A 21,192-nucleotide genomic window follows, 5' to 3' on the forward strand; every position below is an offset into this window, starting at 1 on the left:
ACAAGTTACCTCCCTGCTTCAACCTTTTCTAAGGAAAAAGACCAAAATGCTCAGCTTGGTCTGTTAGCCCTACTCAGCTGGCCCCTGTTTATACTCTCTCACCTCACTTCAACCTCATTCCCAGTACCTTGTAAATCATGCTTCTGTCACACAGGTCGGTCTTTCTCTCTCTCTTTTTTGGATTCCTATGATAAGCCAAACTTGTTTCTGCCACAGGGCCTTTGCACATGTGGTGCCCTGTGTTTGGACTCCTCTTTTCCTGATTCCCTCTCACGTGATCAACTCCTATTCATCCTTCACATGTCAGTTTAGTCACCACTTCCTCTTCATGTATCACTTTAGTTACCACCCTCTCTCCCCCGGAACTAGCTCAGGGTGAGGTTTTGTATTTATATGGGTGACTACTTGATTAGCTCTTTCTCATAAGATATATATGCTCCAGAGACAATATTTATCTTTTCCTCACCATTATATTCCCAGTTCCTAACATTATGCCTGGCAACTGAGGCATGAGTAAATGTTTGTGGACCAAGTAAACAGAGAGTGACTTCTGTTACCTGCCAGGAGAGGACTGTGGCATACAAAGGAAGTCATAGACTTAAGAGCTCTGGGTTCAATTCCCGACTCTGCGGTTTGTTAGTCAGGTGATCTGGCGTGAGCTGATTTACCTCTCTAAGCTGTAGTTTTCTCATCAGTAAAATGGGCATACCTGTATTCACGCAGGATTGTGAAGACTAAAGATACTGGATGCCAGCCGGGCACCCAGAGGGCTCTCAACAAACTAAAGACACCATCCTCACCATCACTGCCACCAGCATCTTCATCATTGCTGCTGTGATCCAATTTGGAGACAATGGGGTGGAAAGAACCCTTGTGAGGCTCTGGGACTCCTCAGGAAGGGGTAACAGATTGTTCACACCCAAAAGGAAACAGATAGTAACATTTTTTATTAAATATTACAGTGGATCAAAAAGTACAAAATATCTCTTGCCTGCTATGTGATTGGGAAACTATTGGCACGTAATACAGTATCAAAAGCAGTAATAAGTACAATTTGGAAAACATACAAAATTGAGTGTTTATAGTTTGGCTCAGCATTCTTCTGGTAGTGTTTAAACGAATGCAAAGGTTACTCAATAACCTCTCCATTGGGAAACTATGTAATATCACTGGGCCATGTTGCTATATACAAATAATCACCTTACAGAGCATAGAGGTTACATAGCTGGAATCACCAAAAGTATACAATATTTACAACACAGGAAAGTTTAAAAAAGTATAAACAGCCAAGAGATTATGCTGCTATTTTTCAGACATATTTCAACCATGGGGAGACAAGCAGAATATCAAATACATCAACAGCCAACACTGGAATTTAAGTGCTCAAGATAATCATTGCAATGGTGTGGGTCTCACCAGGGCAAACTTGTTCCCATTTCTCTTTAAAACTGGGACAAGAGTAAAACTGGACCAGATGGGACTTGGCTGACCACCACCAAATGTGACTTTGTGGGACAACAAGTGAAGAGAAAGAAATGGTTCTCTTTGAAGGCACACTACATAAAATATTTTTGTGGGATCACCTCGAAATTTCCATCAGACACACCAACACACTGAAATACAGTACTTGAGAATTCATGCACCAGGTCAGAAAGTTGTAAAGTCAACATTGAGTTTTAACAAACCCTTCTGTATATGCCCTGATAAACAAGTGAACTTAAGAGCTTCTAGCTAGTAAATAAATAAGTCAGTCCTGTGGCAAATATTACAAGTTCCAATCACTTACTAGAAGAATACTTAATTCTGAAACTCAGTTGGGCTGGGGTGGTTTTTTTGTTTTGTTTCTTTTTTTTTTTTGTTTTTTTGGTTTTTTGGTTTTTTTGAGTTGCCAAAAGTTAAACCAGAAGTTGCATGGAAAGGTTTTTTTTTTTTTTTTTTTCAATATTATTTAGAATCTCCAAATCTCCAGTAAATCACGGACTTAGTGCTATTTTGAATTGCAACATTTCTTGGAAGCCACGCTCAGTAAATAGATTTATGACTCCATTGCCAATTAGATTCCACAGTTTCCTTTACTAAACTACCAATAACAATGGTTTGATTGCACAAAGAAAGGCTTGTGCAATTCCATTCAATAATAAGGCCCCTTGAACTCAAACAATGCAAACAAAGCCCTATTTAAGACTTTTAAAAATGTAGTTCTCAGCCAATGAAGAATTCAATGGTCTTTTTGAAAGATTTCCAAGATCTCTGTTCGGAGTTTTAAAACAAATAACACACTGCTTCTGTTGGGAATGTATACCCCCATTTCTCTTTATTTGTCCTGATGTTTTGCCGAGGGTATGAGCTTCCTCAGACAGAAACAGTGAGTCTCCTCTCGGAAGAGATGAGAAAAACAAAAGCTGGACTATGTTAACATTGTTTGAAAAATGGTGTGATCGAATTCCAACATGATGAAACCAGACTGAAATCACTGTAGCGGGGAAAACAAATGCCCATATTCCAAATGGATAGGTGAGCTCCACCAGGGACAAGCGGGCCCCCATTTCTTGGAGAAACAAACTCCTAGAAACCATGCATGATCTAGCCCATGTCTGCTGCAGAAACACTGGAGATTCCGTGTTCGTCCATGTCGTCTGATTCTGCGACCATTCATCTAGTGCAACTTTCTTCTAGGTGTCCTGGCTAGCCATTCGGCCAGCTAGAATTGAGATCTCTTTCCCCCTCTATCTTGTGCAATAGCAGGATAATCTGCACTTACACATTTATAATCTATATTCTACTAGTCTATCTATGGTTCTATTAAATATATATATATATATGTAAATATATATATATATGTGAAATTCCACAGGAAGGTAAATAATTAATTGAAGCAAATGAACTCTTAACACTAGATCTCTACATTCTTTTGTTTCCACCTTTGGATATTAAGTATGTTACATTGAATATTTGGCTTCATATCATGGAGACATTTCAATACAAATGCACGGCATGCATGGCTTTGTGTAAGAGCCGCAGTGTCATTGTTTATCAGTTGTGATTATTTTGCAGTCGAGTTACCTACTTAGAAGTTGAAAACTGTCATCAATTTTCATAGAATTAAATATCTCAGAGGTAAAAGACTGGCTAACTATGGTTCTAATGTCTACTGGGAGTGTTGGGGGAGGGGAGGGTTGGCTGGGGAGTTCATCAAAGCAGTCGTATCAGCAGGGATGGGACTTGGAAAGAAAATCCACTCTGTATCGATGGACTTTCAACACGCTTAGAAAATGCATCCACCTTGATGTTACAGCTCAGCAGCGAATGGAATAATGTGGCAAGAATGACAATACACACTCTGCACATCTTTTGACTGCGTGAACAACTTGACCGTTTCTTCCAATGACAAAAGAAATCATAAAGTGGACCAACGTATTGCCAGGTGGTTAAAGACATGATGCACGCCACCAAGTGGGTGCGCATCCACCCAAATCTAATGCCTCATAAACCCAAAGAAGATGACTTTCATTTGAAACGGGTAATCCAGCATGCCAATTCTCCCCAAAGATGTGGCCTGGGAGGTTCTTCTTGGGAACAACAAGAGACCAACTCGATGAAGGCACCGTGACTACCTATTACTCAAAAGACCACGGCCCAGGGAAGGTATCTGGTGCCCGGGCCTCCAGCCGCTCGTTCTCTTCCGGATAGTCGAGCTCCATCTTCTTCCCAACCCCCTTTCCCACACTGTTTAAAGGGATCAGTGCCAACACCAATGTAAATCATTTTGGCTTCTGTTCTAATTTCTGAAATTCCTAAAATATCTGTGCAGCCCACAAATATGTCCTCTAGACTCTTGTTATTCAGCAGCTTGCTGCCAGTGAGGTTTTTGTTTTTATGATTCCTCTGGTATGTAGGACAGTTTCACAGCCTAGATAAGGTAAGTACAATGCTCGATATTTTCACATAACCCAATACTTCAAAGCAAAGCATTTGGCCGGGTAAGCAGTGTATAAGCTCTTTCAACTATGCCATTTATGAGGAACAAAATCCTTAAGTTGCGGATCTGCAAAGGAACATTCTTTGCACTATTGTGTGCTCAACTGTTTCTTTTTCATTTGTTCCACTAGAATCAGTTGCTTCAATTTGTAAACAATAACTTTACCACCCAAAGCTGCTCAAAATGATAAGATGTGGAAAAATTACAAACACACATCAACAACTAGGACAGTCAGTCAGCCTTGAAAACAAAACAAAACAAAATAAAACAAAACAAAACAAAAAAAGACCTGCAAACAAAAGCGATACTGTTTAATTAAAAAAAAAAAAAAAAAAAGGACAAGAAGGAACTGGGAGAAAATGGAACTACCTGTATATAAATTAGGTGAGCAAACAGTGATACGGGTAGTTTTAAGAAGCAAATATATACAGTCATTTTAACAGTGTTTACTTCTCTGGATTGTTTAATAGTGTCAAAATGAAAGATCTATTGAAGTTCCACTATACATTGCATTGATTGAACCTTGGAGAGTTTTAGGAAAAGAGGGGCATCCCTTGGCAAACGCTTGCCAGTCTTCCTTGCCCCTTCCTGTGAAATGCCTGCCCCCCCCCCTTTTTTTGCCCAGATTGTTCCTGACCATCGCAACTCAAGACGGGGTCTTCTAAATTCTTCCCGGACACGCATACATCCCTTCACGAGACCCTCGTGCCAAGTGACCCATCTCGGTGCAAGGGCATCTGTGTTGGAAGGAGCTCAAGACTGACCAGCCAAGGCTGGAGTCGTCCCAGAAAAATCAGGTATGTTCACCTCCCCTTCGCGGCCCCTTTGGCTGGGGCTGATCTCACCTCCCCCGGATTAGAAGAGATACTGCCTTCTAATTCTCCAAGCCGTCACCCCCAGGGCTGGGAGGGAAGCTCCGTTAGGCACGCCGCGCCGGACGCCGGGCAGAGCTGGGCTTACAGTTTTGTACTGGGGTGTACGGACGACAGCTGAGAAGATGGGAAGGCAGCTTGAGGATTTATAGCAGCTAAAGGGTAAATGCTGTTGTGCAAAAGGTCCCCATACGAACTTCCTACGGGGGTGGCCGCGGCCAAGTGTCTGTAAAGCTGCTGAGAATTTGTCGGCGATGTAAAAATCCCCCTCTGCATCACCAGCGAGTGGAAAGCCAGGGGCTGCATGAGTGGAGAAAGCACGGTCTGGTTTTTCAAGTACTGCAGCGAGTGCGAATAGCCGGCCGGGAGCCTGGAGTTGAGGCCCGAGCCGCACAGGCTCCCCGAATACAGACCTGGGAAGATGGGGGAGGAGAGCGGAAGCTTGTGGCCTTCGGGCGCGCCCCCCCCCGAATGGCCGCCGGGCGCCGCCTTGCTGCCGTCGCTCTCCGGCTCGGAGGCCGCCTTCTCCTTCCCACAGGCCTCCTTGGACGCGTCCAGGGGAGACACGGCCCGGGCCTTCTTCCCGGCGATCACCAGGTCCAGGTCCTCCAGGCTGCGCTTGATGGGCCGCGCGGCCCCAATGTTCTGAGGGCTGGCTTTCCGCTGCAGGACCGGGTGGACCATGCCCTCGATCTTCCTGAAGTTCTCCAGCCTCGCGTGCTGAGGCTTCCCCGACCGCGACAGCGACTCGGCGTACTTTTTCGGGGCCGACATGGTCATGGGCGAAACCCGGCAGGCCTTGGGGTGGCAGTCCCGAGTCTGGCTGTTCATGACCTGGAACTGGGAGACGCCTTTGCTCTCCTGGGGCCCCGGGGCCGCGTGCGCCAGGCCCAGGACCTTGCCCGTGGGTTTGTGCAGGTTCTTGGGAAGGCTCAGATCCGTGGGCTGGTCGTCCGTGGGGGCTTCCGCCGCCGCCGCCGCCTTCTTGTCTTGCAGATGCAGCGACGCGAGATAATTCACGTGGAGCTTCTCCTGGTGTTTGTGGGAAGGAAAAGAAGTGTTTTCCGCTTCCCTGTACATGTCCCTGCAGGCGTACTTGGATGTCTGCTCGTTGTGAAGGTGGTGCTCCGTGTGTCGGTAGAGGCTGTGCAGGTGAGGAGACGAGTAGAAGTCGGCCAGGAAGCTGGGCATGTGGGAGTGGGGCAGCGCCCTTTTCTCTAGGAGCTTCTCCTTGCCCTCCTGGATGTCTTGCTTCAGGACATAGGAGTCAGCAAGGGGGCTAAGGTGGTGCTTGGAGAAACTGCAGCGGTGGGGGTCCGATCGACCCAGCTTGTCGTGCTTAAAAATGTCACTGATGCTCTTCCTCTCCTCCGCCGGCTTGCTTCTGAAACTCTGGACGTGCTGAATGACCGAGGGCCGGCTGACTGCCATGTGGTCAGTACCCTGGCCGTGGTGGGCCTGGGACAGACCCGAACACAGGTCATCCCTGGCCATCAGTTTCTTTTTGCTGATCAAAGGGGGTGGGGAGCCATAGGGGTAGCTGCTGGAGAGGCTGGCCCCGCTTACTTGGGACAGAAGTTTCTTCTTGGCCAGTGGGGACATGATGCCGGGGTTGCCCCTCGAGTAGAGCAGAGGGGTGTAATTAAGTCCATGGTTCTCATTCATGGGCCCAGTCAAGTCTTTGTCTTTGAACATGTCAAATGACTGAACCACGAGGACCTTCGGGGTCTGCTTGAGCGCATTGTGGATGTCTTCGCTGCCCAGCTGGTCCACCTTCACGGTGCAGTTGGCGATGTAGTCCGCCATGGCGGGCAGCTTGTCATCCTCCAGCTCGCTCTGGTTAGCCAGGGGGGGCTGCGTGGTGGTGAAGCCAGGGAAGGGTGCTTCTTGGAGTTCACTTTCGGGGCTCTCGGTAAAACAGCAGGGCTGGGGGTCTTGTTTTGAGTCCACAAGAGCACTGGGAGAGGTGAGGCACTGTTTGCCAGCCCCCGGCACCAGGGCCGGACCCCTTTCAGGGGCCGCAGGGGCACTCGGGAGTGGAGGAGCAGGCTCCTTCTCTGCCACCTTCTCTGCCACCTTCTCACTGTTGGCACCTTGATCTGTGTCGTTGTCCTTTTCTGGGTCTGCTCTAGACCCCAGGGGCCTCGCTGCAAAATCCTGGTACCCTTCCATTTTTTTCTTCATGTCTGCTGCTGGGAGAGGCTCAGTGATGCTCTTCTGATTTAAAGTCTCTTGTTCCTTCTCTGGCTCTGATGAAACCTGATAAAATATTTCAAAAGGCAGTCAGAAGGAAGCCAAATGCATTGACACATTTAGCTATGAAACAAAATATTACACGCAGCAGTTTTTCTTTGAAAACAGGCTTGTCAATCAGCTCAGGGAGTTTCTGTAAAGCTTTATTACCCCCCAATCACAGCTCTAAACAAAGAAATCTAAATTATGGAAACATTAGGGTAGAAATGCATATTCGCTCAAAGTCCCTTGTGAGACACCTATCAAAATAGCAAAGTGTTCTGTACTGAGGGTATACAATCTTATCACTCCTTGATTCTAATATATAGTTTAATTCTGAGGTTGTTTTCTTGTCAAATCAGTCAATTATGCAAATGGATTTTAAATTACATGTTGTGCTTTATGACTCTCTGGAGAAAGATTTTTTTTTTTTAAGCATCTCTCTTTCAAAAACCAACCAACCCCATGTCAACAACAAGCAACAAACTTACTAGAACCCCTTGCCTTTCTCTGAGAGAGCAAATCCCATCCTAATGTGTTCAGTACGATGCATAAAATTAGCAATGCATAAGTGTTAATTTCTACTCAGCACCATATGACATGCAGAAAATGCTAAAATACTGGAAAATTATGCAGATGCAACACCAGCCTGTCTACCTGAGGGACAGAGGGACTCGAAGTCCTTCTAGGCTGCACCAAACTACATTTCTATTAAAGCTAAAAATGAAGTCATCAAAATGCAGGCATTGAGCACCGCCCCAAATACAGCTTTTCTGCTCACTGGAATATGTTGTAGTCAATGAGATGGATGCTCTTTATGTGTCCCTATTGACTGAAGTTGTGGGCACAATTTGACCCATTCATTGCATTATGTAGCTGTGCAAAGTTTGACCTCAGAAGGTCATTTTAACTTTCCATCTGTGACCCAGCTGGCTGACAGGCCCTTTCAAAACTGTCACGCTGTCCTGACATGTCCTAGAGAACAGTCACTAAACAGTCGTATTGAGCTGGTCTTCTCCCCCAAGCCCCCCCCGCCCCCAGTCTCATCCCTTGAACGTTGTTCTTTGTTAAGAAAAGAAGTGTTGAACACATTAACATCTTTGGGTAAGATTGAGGATGCTGGTGTAGGGATGCATAGAAACAGACATTTTAAGGAATCACACCCTTTCAGAGATGTTTCTCCTTAAATCTACTTGAAGATATCCCTGTCTTTTAGGGATGTGTTAGACCTAAGAGCTTTTGCTTATCGTCTTTCTTTTCTTCCCTCCCTCCCTTCCTCTCTCTCTCTCGATTTCTCTCTTTCATACTAATAGCTGCCTTTTCCAGTACAAATATCATTACTTGTTCTACATTAACCATCATCATTGGTCTCTTGAGCTTATGCATTACATGAAAATACAGAAAAATGAGTACAGCAAGGGAAAAAGGCAAATTGCATTTAAATGTTAGCTTCTGATGGGGCTGTGGTTTGAAGTGAAGCTACAGGGGATCCCCAGTCTCATGGAAGTTTCTGTGACCTAGGCCGTTGGTTACACGGAGTTCTGTGGTTGTCACTGGAAAACAGGTTTAGGGGGTTTCTGAAAGCTAAGCAGAAAAAAGTAAAGGACCCTTTTTCTAGGATGGTATTTAACAGTCTGCCTTGACATGTTACATGGTACCTTCCCACCAGGAAACTTGCAATCTAGTGACCTGAAGACAGTGGGTTTGCCTGGCACAGCTTTATAAGCCCTCCTATCTCCACTGAGTTCACTGCTTTGTATTGAAAACATCAAAAATTAAAGACAATAAAAACACCAATGACAACAATAAAATTCAAACCCCCAACACACAGTCAACGAGAAGAAATACACCTGGTCAAACACAGGGGTCTATGTTGGAAGTGGGGAGCAATTCTTACCATACGGTTGACTTAGAGAGGTTGTGAGATTCCAGGTCGTTCAGATGACCTGACCATGATACCCTTTGACACTCCAGACACTTACAATGCCCTGAGGCATTGGGACCTATAAGAAACAGGGAGCCTGAAGGCTTTAAGGGTTTCTGTGAGCCGGAGGGAGCTGGGCCCTACTCTTGGCAATAGGCATCTCCCACGCTGATGGGCCTCAGGGCAATGGGCTGAGGGCTCCTCCCCCACCTCACGAAACAACCATTTCAAACTTCGTCCCCAAAGTGGAGCCACTCAAAGGTCAGCTGGCTTCTGGCCTCAGTTTGTCCTCTGGTGCTTTGGCAATGCTGTACATATGGTATCTAATAGAACTCACTGATCCAAAACCCTGTAATAAATCACCAGGCCAACAGGATAAAGGAAGAATGGAATGTGAGCCTTAACTTGGAATTTCCTTGCTTTTGGCCATTTATGTTGCAAGCTTGCAGATGTTTAGAAATCTCTCTGCATCATCTTTTTTCCCCCCATTTTTTTAATTACTAAAGCTTAGAGTAATTATGAAACAAAAATAAAAACAACAAAAAAGTCTTTTCTTGGTATTCATAATATCTTCTTACACAGGAGTCAGTTGGGTAGGTTAATTTCTAGTTAGGAGGTTAGTGTGCATTATGTATGTGTGTGTGTGTGTGTGTGTGTGTGTGTGTGTTTCAAGCCAGTGTTTAATTAGGGAGTCTCTTATGTGTTCATTATAAACCTGATTTTTAGGGGGTGTTTAATATCAGCACCAAAATTCCCCCTGGGGTTGGATCCTAGAACATGCTGTCTCCAAATGTGGCTGCTAAGTTATTTCTTTTTTTCTTTTCTTTTTTTTTTTTTTTTTTTATGGGCAGCAGGGTTTTTTATTATTCATGTTGAAACAGAGCCCAGATCAGCCTCCATGACTGGCTGAACACTGACGGGTAATGGCTTCTACCAAAGAGCTGTTGGGGGCTGTGGGCAGCTGGGGCTGGTTTTAAAAGGTTCAGAAACTACCCGTTAACATGAGAGATAATAGTGGTTTCAGAGGAACAATTTCAAAATTCTCCTATAAATATGTACTTAAGATATTTCTAAATTGGTCTCAACCCAAGGCTGTTGCATAGAGGTCAATTATGGGAGGCAAAAGAGTCTCTGAAGTTTCGAGGATAGTCCTGCAGAGACATGGCCCATCATTTCAACATCCCTCCTTGCTAGAACCCACAAAGCGTGTTTCAAAGTCACACCAGCTCCTCAGATAGACTGGCTGTGAAATGACAAAGAAGCCACATCTTTCACACTGGAGCCCCTTGGCTTCACAGAGCTGAAGCTCTGGCTCCTTCTATCTCAAAGCTGGCATTTGCTCTCAGTTTTCCACAGGATGTTCCCATCTTTCTAGATCCTATTCCTGGCCTACCCCATTCAATAGCACGCACTGCCTTCCAGCTCCCAAGCAAACTGACAGATCCCCCCTCTGGGGAACTGTGAAGCTGAGATGGGGGCCGTTGTCAGTCTGGGGCTGCAGGGGTGCAGGGACCCGGCTGTGGACGCAGGGCTCTGGGAGACCCGGGACAGGGCGGGTATTTCTGTGGAGGGCGACTCACCTCTGATGATTCCTGGGGCTTCGGGGCATTCTCTTTTTCTTTCTTGCTCTTAGGGATTTCATGTTTGATGCGTGTGGTTCCTGATACTTTTGTTTTATTCTCATTTTCCTGTGAACTGTTCTCCTGTTTCCGAGGTTTGATTGGAGGCAGGGGCTTATCTTCCTCTCCTTTAATAAACCTTTCATACGGCAGGATTAATCTGGAAGGATATCAGAAGAGATGATCCATCATGGGAGGCAATTCCAGGAACATCGAAGCTATTGGGGTTTAGTTTCTCTTCTCCATACAAACGGTTTATTGAATGACTCCATCCCCAGTGACGCCAGCGCATTTCTAGAAACTCACTCCACAGTTCAGGGCTCTACTTCCTCAGTCCAAAACCAGAACCTGGTAACTTACACACCCCTTTGCAAGACACCTTTCTGGTTTTGTGATCTATACACCAAAGATACCAACGGAAGCAACCAGAGTTAACGTCATTATCACAGCTCACGGAACCTGGCTAAGAGCTAACAACAGCACCACGGCATAATAGCAACACCCGTGATGGCTACCATCCATTTTATCATTCTTCCGACAGCTATTTATGGAGCACCTACTGTGTGCTCTGGGTTCCTGGCACTGAGATACAGCAGTGAACAAAACATTCAAAGGCCCTGACCTCATGAGGATGATATTCTAGGAGGTATGCCCCAGGTTAATGTCCTAGATACACTACGTAGATTATTCCGTGTCATCTCCACATCTTTGCCTCAGCATCACATCGTTTGTTAGAGATGGCATTTGAACCTCGTTCTGCCTGCCTCCAGAGTTTGTGTTTTCATTCACGTCAAAATATAAACCAGACACTTAAGATAAAGAGGCTAATGGGATGCAAGCACAGTGGGGCTGAGAGACAGCTGTCTTCAACTGAGCTCCGAGGCGGACAGGGGATTCCAGAATGAGCTCCGTTTTGGGGTGCCAAACAAAAGAGGTCCCCGGGGAGAAGGAAGGAGGACAGACCACTCAAGCCACAAAAATCAGAGGGCTGAAAAATTCAAGCACTTTAATTATATAACTTTTAAAACAAAGTACATAAAATTGTTCTAAAAAGAGAAACATCAAACAGCTCTAGTTTTAATCTGTTTTCCCTTTGCGACATAGCTCTTGATCTGAAAGGGAGAAATAGCTGATGTAATTAAAAGGGATGGATTGCATTACAATCTCAGTTTCAACTTCAGTGATTAAAGTTTTTATAATGCATTTGGTATGATTAATGACTCACTGTGGGATTAATACAAGACTCAGCCTTAAAAATATGAACTTTAATACAGCAAACATAATTTGTTTTAAATAAGACAAGTTGACTCAGTGAAGAAAATGTACTTGGCTTATAAACAACATAAATCTGTTCAAATATTGGGAACCCTAATTATTTTTAAACTAAGACTTCCAGGCAAAAACTTCTTTGGTTTGGATATCTGTTAGCTATCCTGAAATTGGTTTCTAACCATGCAATCTGGATCTCAGCTCCTTAAACACACACAACTGTTCAGGTTTGCGAGTACAGACGTGGGGGCATTTGTGATAATATTTCAATGTTTAATGAAATACCAAGTAAATTATGGGAAAATGAAATCCCAATTTACAACGTATTAGAAACAAAATTCATTTACTGAGCATGCTCGGACAAGGTATGTGCAAGGAGGCGTGAATAATAGTTTCGAGCCCTCCATCTGGCAGTGGGCCAGCCATGAAGATCAACACAGCCCATGGGGAATAGTTATCTTCAGATCCCATTACAAACTGAGTTTAAACATGTTACAGCTGCTAAAACTGGAAACTGTTCTCTCTATGTAGACTTACTAAAATAATATATGGCTGCCAAATACCTGCTTCCCACTGTAATATTACAGTTAATGTTTATATAATAAAAAGCATAACTAAGCAGAAGAAGAGAGAAAAAAGCAATCTTGTTCATACTTGAACTTATCCTGTCTCGTCTGTAAAGTCCCCAACCTTACCCCAATCCCTTTTATCTGCAGGGTTCTGCCGGGGACTTGATCCCCTTTAACATCGGCAGGTTGGGGATTTTTGTCTGGGAGCGAAAGGCATCGAATATTTTACACTGGAAAAAAAATGTTTTAAATAGACTTTAATGAAAACATTTTTTATTGTTGGGACAGATAGGTTTGTTTTACTGGTGTTTGGTTGCCATGGGAACCCGAGCAGCATTGAAGTCTGGGTATTCCGACGGTGGCTGTTTGCTGGGACCACCCTTGCCCTTGACTTCATTCCTCATTGAGCCGGCGACACCTTGAGGAGCCCGCCTTGCAGAGAGTGAGGGGAGAGGGGGAGAGGAGGCGGAGAACTGGGTGGGGCACACACCCAGCCCGGGCCCCAGAGGACCCCTCACCTCCCCACCAGGCCCTCCAGAGGGGTGGGCGCTAAGGAGACTTGAATTTCCTCACACAACTTTGCCAATTCAAGAAGCAGGGCAACATTTCCATTTCATTCCTTTTTTTTTTTTTTCTTCCCCTTTTCTTTCTTTCTTTTTTTTTTTTTTTCTTCTTCACTCAACTCAGCAGCTGGCTGGTCGACAGCAGTAAAAAATACATTTCACTTTGCTGGTCAAAGGCCTAAAGCCAGAAGCAGGAAATGTGGAATTAAATGTTTCTTGTATCTGGAAAGAGGCATGACTAAGGTAAAACTGAATCCAAACACAAGCCTTGCTTGTTCAAGACTTCCAGAGGGAGAGTCTATGTGAGCAAGTGAGTGTGTGTGTGTGCGTGTAAAGGTCGATTGAGTGGTCTCCCCCCTTCTAAATCACTAAAAGGTAATTATAGTGGCTCAGGGAAAAAAGGTTCCCAAAATAAAACAAGAAAGGCAGCAGCTAAAAGGAAACAAGTAGAAATATGACCAGCTAAGCCCTGAAGAACAGGGCACGGTCTCGCCCAGCACACAAACAATCGCTGTTCATATAGTGATTTCCGTTTGGTGCGATTTTCATTGAGTGTTTTTTCAGTTATCCTGTCACGGTACAACACAATTACCCCACAGGATATGATCTTATCATTTGATTATTAGAAGTTTTTACAGTGCAAGAGGATGAAAGCTATTATAGGTTTCTGAACATTTAAACGTTTAGCGTACATGTGATACCATGACAAACAGGTTAGCCAATATTGAGGTCAACATTGCCCAATGCAGGAAGCTGAGGAGGTTCACACGGTATCAGGAATCTAGTATAATGCAACATGCCTGCGCCTTGCCGATGATTATTCCTCAAATATTTGTAGTACAACAAAGATTTAATCAGTTTCTAAACTATACAGATAAAAGCAAAAATGCACCCCAGCCCCCAAGAACTCATTACACAGGAGAAATATTTTCAATGGGCTGCAACTCTAAGAATGTGGGCTGGGTTTTAGGTGGGCGGAAGTAATGGGGAAGAGAAGCAATATATTCATTAGAAAATCCAGAGAGATTTTTACCCCTGATCTACATCTACTCTGGGAATTGAAAGCTAGGCAGATAAATGGGCCTTTATTATTATCCAGATTTCACATTTCAGATTAGCAAAATGCTTATTTACGAAGCCATTAATGGTTCTGAAATAGGTAAGCCATCATGTATTAAAAAATAACATCTTTCCATAGGCATAAGATTTGTAGCAGCATGAGATTTTATTTTTCCCTAGGAATAATACAAGAATAACATTTTCCACCCCAAAGCAGAAACAGTAGGGGGGCCTTTTGCTATCACCAAGATTCTTATTAAATTCAGTCACTGTGAAAGCAAGATTTTTTTTCTCCTTCTCCTTTCTCTTTTTTCCCTTTTTAAAAATAAAGATGACTCAAAATCAACCCAAGTTAAAATTAACAAATCAATAGCATTATAACCTTGATTTATTAGCATCTGAGCCACTAAATTATCATCATACAAGAAATTGCTGGTTTGAAAAGATTTCGGCTTTGTTAAATCTAAAGTTAAATAATGGTGCGCCGTCTACTAGGTTTTCAGATCTGCCTCATCTGATATTATGAAAAATTCAATACATTTCTCTACAGCAGAATCAGGGGTCAGCAAATCTATTACTGTAATGTAAGTAATCTGGCAACCTGCCAACTCTTTCTCCCTTTTATTATTCTCTTTAAACACCAAGGCAGATAATTTTATATTTACAAATTCTAAAATCCTCCGGGGTCTTGCCTCTCTTTCTCAACAAAAACCGCAGCCTCACACTCCAGAACTGTATATGGCACATGTCCTTATCATTTGCATTTCATACAAAAGAAGAAAAGACTCTTCATCTTTATTAGGCAGCCTTCCCCCTTCCCTCCCCATAGGCAGAGGGAAAATAATGTCAAATCTCATCTGAACGAGTAACCACTAATAATCTTCTGTATTGATTAATGCCTGCATGGAATGACTGAACTTTGGGGCCAAAACATTGAGCAAACAGTGCTTAGGAGGAGAAATGAGAATCCATCTATTTATAGAGCTCTGCAAAACGATATTATAATACTGTCTAGAACTGATTCAAATTTGGAGAGTTGGGGAAAGAAGCAGGAAATTTTTAGGGTTGTAGTTGATCCTCGAACTCACCCTCGCTACCCTGTAGACACTTTTAGGGCATCAGACGTGTGAAAAAGTCTAGGCCCAAAGATCTGCTGGTGCCCTTGGAACAGAATATCTTAGGGGCAGAGGGAAAAAAAGTTGGTGTGCATGTCAGGGCAAAAATGCTACGGCTATTCTTATTAGGTTTTTTTCACAGTCATAGAAAAGAAATGACATATTGGTTCCACTGGGGCTTCGGACCTGATCTGATCCCAAATGAAGTCATTATACCTCCAAGTTGATTCCAGGGTTGATAAATTCTAAGGCTTGGCCAGACATTTCCCTTCTCAGCCAGAAATTGAAAATATAACTTCACTGTGAAGTGTGGGAAGCAATCTTTCACCAAATATGGAGCCAATAGAAGGTATATTTTTCTTGTTTGAAGGTGATGTATGCACACTGGTTAAGGTTCCAAGAAGAATAGAAAGTTTCTAATCTCACATACGGTTCACCTCTCAGGGTTCCAGACCACAACCAAGATGGCCGAAGAGCCTTTGGGTGATAGGCACCAAGACCAAAGTCAAGTACACAAATGTGCTACGCCAGTGTGCACAAAAGTGGGATGTTTCCTCAGTGGGCACAACACTCACTGAGTACAGAAGAAACTTTGTTCCTGTCCTTTTAAAAGCCAAGCTCCATCTGAGACAGATGTGGGCCCTGGGTAAAGATCTCCTTGGTTTTATGGTGTGAGTTCCTGTAAAGCAGAAAAAATAGTGTGCAGAGTGTGAGAAGCAAAATATCAGTAACCAAGAGAGCTGAGAAAAAGGTCTCTAGTATCCCCCTCCAACAGATGAAGAGGTGAACTGAAGGCTTTGAGCATCAAACCATGGAGGGAGAGTCCGTGCTGACATGTAGGCCACGGAGAATTGAGCCCAAGGCAGGACTCATGTGAGCCAAGAAAGCAACGGGAGAATGCCGCATGGATTCTGTATAAAAGACTTAGCTTAGATGAGCTCACCAAGGGTAAACTGTACCGAGCTCTTCAATGAGGAAGTGGGTATAAATCACATCATTTGTATTCTGTGTAAGATACCCAAAAGGTATGTGGCCCATTATTATCAACAACAATACATGGCCACTTGTCTTCAGAAAAGCTCTTTCTTGGGAAAATTACCTGCCTACCACTACCTACTCAAGAGGCAGTAGAAGGTGAATGAGAAACTTTTTTGAAGGCACTAATTCTGTCTCTTTGCCCCTGGAAGTGGTGGGAGAGTTGTTTCTTAGACCCATTAATGACTCTGACACCTTCCTCTATGGTCCTGGAGTGGCTGTAACCCTAAGCAAAGAAAGAAAAAAAGGAGCCTGCCAGCAAGATGGCAGCTTGACTCCTATAAAGGATTGTCAACATGAGAGAGGTAGCTTGAGGATGGCAGGACCCCTGAACTGGAGTTGCATTGGTCTACGAGGATCTTGGTGAAAAGGTGAGGTGGGAGGGTGGGGAGGACAACTTCTGGTTGTTCTTATATATTGATTAGGCATTATGATATTAATAGTGTCCACCATGTATTAAGTGCCTATTAATACCAGGCATTTTGTATACCTTACGTCCAACCATTACAAAAAGAAGTATATACAGATACATTATTTTATCCTCATCTCATGGATGAGGAAATTGAGGTTCAGAGTGAAATAACTAAATGACTAGTCAAAGGCATGCAGCTATTAAGTGCCAAAATTTGAGTTCAAACACAGATCGGCCTGCCTCTCTGAGCTGCCTTCATATCAGCAGGGTAGCAGTGCATTTTCATATCTTGTCTAAAAAGCACCACCAATGAGGGGGTATTGAACTGATCATCCCTGGCTTAAGAGAACCCTAAGCCCTTAAGGCACTAAAAAAATCAGGGTGAGCATTCTCCTTTTCTCAGAGGCCATTCCACAAAGAGTCAACCCATTACAACAGAAGCAGCCCTGTGGCTCGGGCACTGGGCGCAGTGCTCCTCTTACAAAATGCCAGGATAACTAGGCCAAGATTCTCTAAAAGGTGGAGACTCTGGTTGGATCAGGAGAAACTCAAGAACCATATCCTCGATGAATTCCAGCCTGTAGCACTTAATTTTACACACACACTTGAGGTTCTCATGGCCTCCCCAGCTAGAACGAAAGCTCCTCAGGGTCTTCGCTTCTATGATGCCTCCTTGCCACTTCTAAAAGGGTCTAGACCAATGTTAGCCCCAGGCCTTTCAACTGAAGACCTTGGGATGGATTTCAGAAAGGCCGACTTTATGCCACAGGGATTAAAATACATGCTCACAACAGAGGACACAGACCATACACAGCACCCAGCCCTCCAGAGTGCCAGCAGCAAAACAATGACTAACTCAGAATCAAGTTGCATGGATCCATTTCAAGGGCAGATGAACATTATTTCAAGATTAATAGACAAATGTAACTACAGTGTTTTCAACATAGTGAGCACCCCACCAACGAAGGCAGGCAGTGTCCATTATGTAAAAACAAGCAAACAACTATGGCATTTGGGTCCCACGTATGTGAGATGCCAGAGGTTACAGAGCTTCTGAAATGTTCAACAATTCCCCCGACATTTATTATTTTGATCGAACTTTGTAATAACTTGTATAAAACCAAAATGTTCCAAAAGGTTTTCAGTGGAAGAGTTAAGGATATATTTTAATGGTAAACAATTACATTCTTCTATCATCTGATACTTTTTTTCTCTCTTTTTTGGAAACAGGCTCTCTGAATTTTCAATAGTTCCTTTGTGAAGGCATCTGTTACTCACGTAATTGAAAAGATGTTTGTGCAGTGGCATGCTTGAGAGTACAGTTATTTAATCTTAATGATAAAGCCCTGAGGACAGAAAATCATAAGTAGAAACCTCTTGTTATTTATCAAAAAGAAAAGGGGCTGAGACACCTAATCTATTCTCACATTTAAATTCATGCTTGATGAAAACTATCAATAAAACATCGGACCTGCAAAGTTTCTTAAATATTATAGCCAGGTTCAAAGGGGTGAGTAGGGGGGTGGTAGGGAGAAAACAAAAATGAGACAATAAAGGAGCCTGACAAAAACTGCTGTTTGGCAAGCTTTTTTTTTTTTTTTTTGGGTCAAACAAAGAGCTTGCTGTAGTTTACAGCATGACACACACACTTGATTAGTTTGTGCCCGAGGGTGTTTTTACACTCTAGAGTGTAAACTCTGACTTCTATTAATTACAACTTGCATTTAGAGGCAAATTTAAGAATTTTTAAATAGAGACTTTTTCAAAGGCTGTTGTTTATTTTTTTTAAAACAGAAACCAGTTTTTCTACTCCAGGGCCTGGCGAGGGCTTTGTTTTCCTTTTTAAAAGTTTCTTGAAATATCCAGGCATTGGAAAGGTATCAGAGCATTTTAAGCATGCTGAGTGATACAGAGGGAGGCTTTTGCTTATGAAGTTATTGGACTGTCCTTTCGGGAGAAATTCTGGAGGTCTCCAAGAACAAGCTTGGTGGGGTGTAGACAGAAGAGCAGTGGCCGTGCCGCAGCCTGCCTGAATCTCGGCACCTTGTTCGATTTTCCCAGGGCTGCTGGCTGTGGATAAGAGCCAGGAAGCCTTCTGCGGGTTTGGGGAAAGGTTGATGAGAGGGCGTGTGTGGCAATGCTGCAGACGGCTACTCGCTGTGCCCATTGGCCAGAGCCCCCATCACCAAGCCAGTGTTTAGAAAGGAGCTGCAAGTCCATAGACCGGTCAACCCCACCATGGGTGCCCATGGGTGAGGATGGGGCATGGTCTACCCATTGGACTTCGGGGCAAGACAGTCAATAGACACTGAGAAGATAAACTGTAATACCTGCCTTGGGTGTATCCAGTTTGGAAATTCAGCCTTAGTATTCACCTGACAGCTTCTTCTACCACCTTATTCCCTACCTCCTGACACACATTTCCTAGAGGAAACTATCCTTTTTGTTTGGATTTAATTTAATACATTCAACCCCTAATCCCTGAGTCCCTGATATGTTCATGATGCTGTCCTGGGTGCACTGGGGAGACTCCAGGAAAGCAAGAGCCCATGATCCATGTCCTCAAAATTAGTATCTTCACCGGTCTCGAATTCAACAGCTGAATATTTTAGGCAATATATGATGATCCTCAAGTTATAACCTAACTCTTTAAGATCGAGTTCAAAGTCTAGATCCTCCTGGAAGACTTTGCTCATTCCAGCCAAAAATTCGCTCTTCTTTTTTGATCCCTGTTGAACTTGCTATTTGTATCAATTACTTACTTACCTGAGGTTTTTTATAGCCTTAAGTATCTAACTCTCTTTCAGGTACGTATGAACTATGAGTCGGATCGTATGATAAGTTAGGTAAGCCAAGGATCACAGCACCTTCTGGTTCTAATGAGTCGGTAGTAATGGCCTAGGGGTGCCATACTGAGAGGGGTTCTGAAGCTGAGCTTGAGCTCATGGAAAGCAGTTTCATGTTCCCTTCGCAATTTCTGCCATGAATGTGGTAGCATGGGCACCTCCTCATTGTCTGCCAGCCCTATTCCAGACTCTCTGGCTCATACGTTTTCATTATCCCAGAGGGTGTGCTGTGCATGTGGTAGACGTTCAAAAAACACCCATTGGCTCTTGAGGGCAGCAGCAAAGGAAAAAGGCAGTCACTCAAATGGCAAATCTATCCTACCCCAGAAAAAGAAACCAGCTACTAGGAGAGGGCTTCTTATCAATTTCAAATGTAATCTTAGGCTATGTCGATAGACTGATCCCTCTACATCCCAAGAAGTACGATATGCCGTATCTGGAATCGCTTTGGGTAGCGTGAGTAACACAGATTGGAGGCATCTACATGACAGCAGGCCAAGCTGGTGAAAATCCGTAAGTCGTGCTCTGAGGCATGGCTGAATGGACTAGGAGGACTTGAGTGAGAGAGGAGCCAAGCTTATGGAGGCCCATCACCAAGGAAATGGCATGCACTGAGAGAGTCAGCCTCAGAAGGCAAGGTCGGGTCAATGGGCAGCCACAGAAGGTGTCTTGCTCAGCACATGGCAGAGTGTTTAGATGAAAAGCACCTTCAATGGTGGCTCTTCTTTCTTGCCCCCCAACCACAGGGCATTTGTGGAGAGACCGGATTAGCCCAGTGCCAAAGATGGTTCAGTCCTCACAGAACTTGGCAGCCTGTAGGCTACCTTTGCCGTGGGGTGTGTTTAGTTTAACTTGTGTAAAATATTTTCAGAAATCCTGGATCTAGTATTTGTAAGCCAGGTGACTTCACATAAAAGTTATCAAGAAAACATGGAAGGTCTGACAGTACTGAGCCTCCATCTGCCCAAGACAATGGTGTTGGCTGATCCCACCGGGCCTCTCTGGCCTGGGTTATGTGTGCCAGCTTCCTACTCTCCTACCTGGCCACCTGCACCACCTCCCCCGTATACATCTGAGGTTGTGACCAGTGGTGTGGAGCCAGGCTCCCTCAGCGACCTGACGGGAAGGACTAGATTTTTAAATTTCCTGTCTGTTGCCGACAGACACTTTCGTAAAATTCAGAATTCATGAAAATGAATTAGTAGAAAAATGAAATTTAAAGCAAGGCACATAAAATATAAGCCCCAATGTTTTATTAGTTTCAATGGACATAAAATTATCCTGGCAGACTGCTATGTAAGTATAACATAACACTCATTTGTTAACTGTTCTGTTCACACGAGCACACACGGGCCAGAAAGCCTCACTTGAGGAACATTGGTCTAGAGGATGACTAAGGGACCTCTCAGATCTCAGATACTGAGATCTTGCCCGTGTCTTTCTGAATTGGGTCTTGATTAACTTCAGGGGTATCAAAATGAGCAAGACTACATCACATCGTGTCTTGGACATAAAGAGAGCTGTAACTCACCTTACTTTCCCCCTTGACTTTTTCCTCACAAAGTGATTAGCTGAGTTCCTTAGAACTTGATATCTTTTTGGCATTTACCTTAAAGCACGTATTTATCTTACTCAAAAGGTGACCCTCCCACGCTCTGCCTTCTACCTTCAGAGAAGAAAGGCAAGAGGTTTAGCTGA

General features: G+C 43.9%; 1 protein-coding gene across 3 annotated transcripts in view; it reads right to left on the bottom strand.

Moving 5' to 3' along the window:
- Window positions 1-930: 930 nt before the first annotated feature.
- The window catches only part of ARID5B (AT-rich interaction domain 5B), a 176,964-nt gene continuing 156,702 nt past the window's right edge, over window positions 931-21,192 (bottom strand). For all 3 annotated transcript variants that reach the window (XM_078077668.1, XM_036066734.2, XM_036066736.2), the window contains 2 exons: window positions 10,588-10,786; window positions 931-7,110 (listed from right to left, as the gene is read on the bottom strand). In XM_078077668.1, coding sequence (XP_077933794.1) covers window positions 4,936-7,110; window positions 10,588-10,786 — 2,374 coding nt within the window. In that variant the 3' untranslated portion in view covers window positions 931-4,935. The remainder of the gene's footprint in view (window positions 7,111-10,587; window positions 10,787-21,192) is intronic.

This window comes from Halichoerus grypus, chromosome 7 (genome assembly GCF_964656455.1).
Source record: "Halichoerus grypus chromosome 7, mHalGry1.hap1.1, whole genome shotgun sequence".
NCBI classification, from domain to species: Eukaryota; Metazoa; Chordata; class Mammalia; order Carnivora; family Phocidae; genus Halichoerus; species Halichoerus grypus.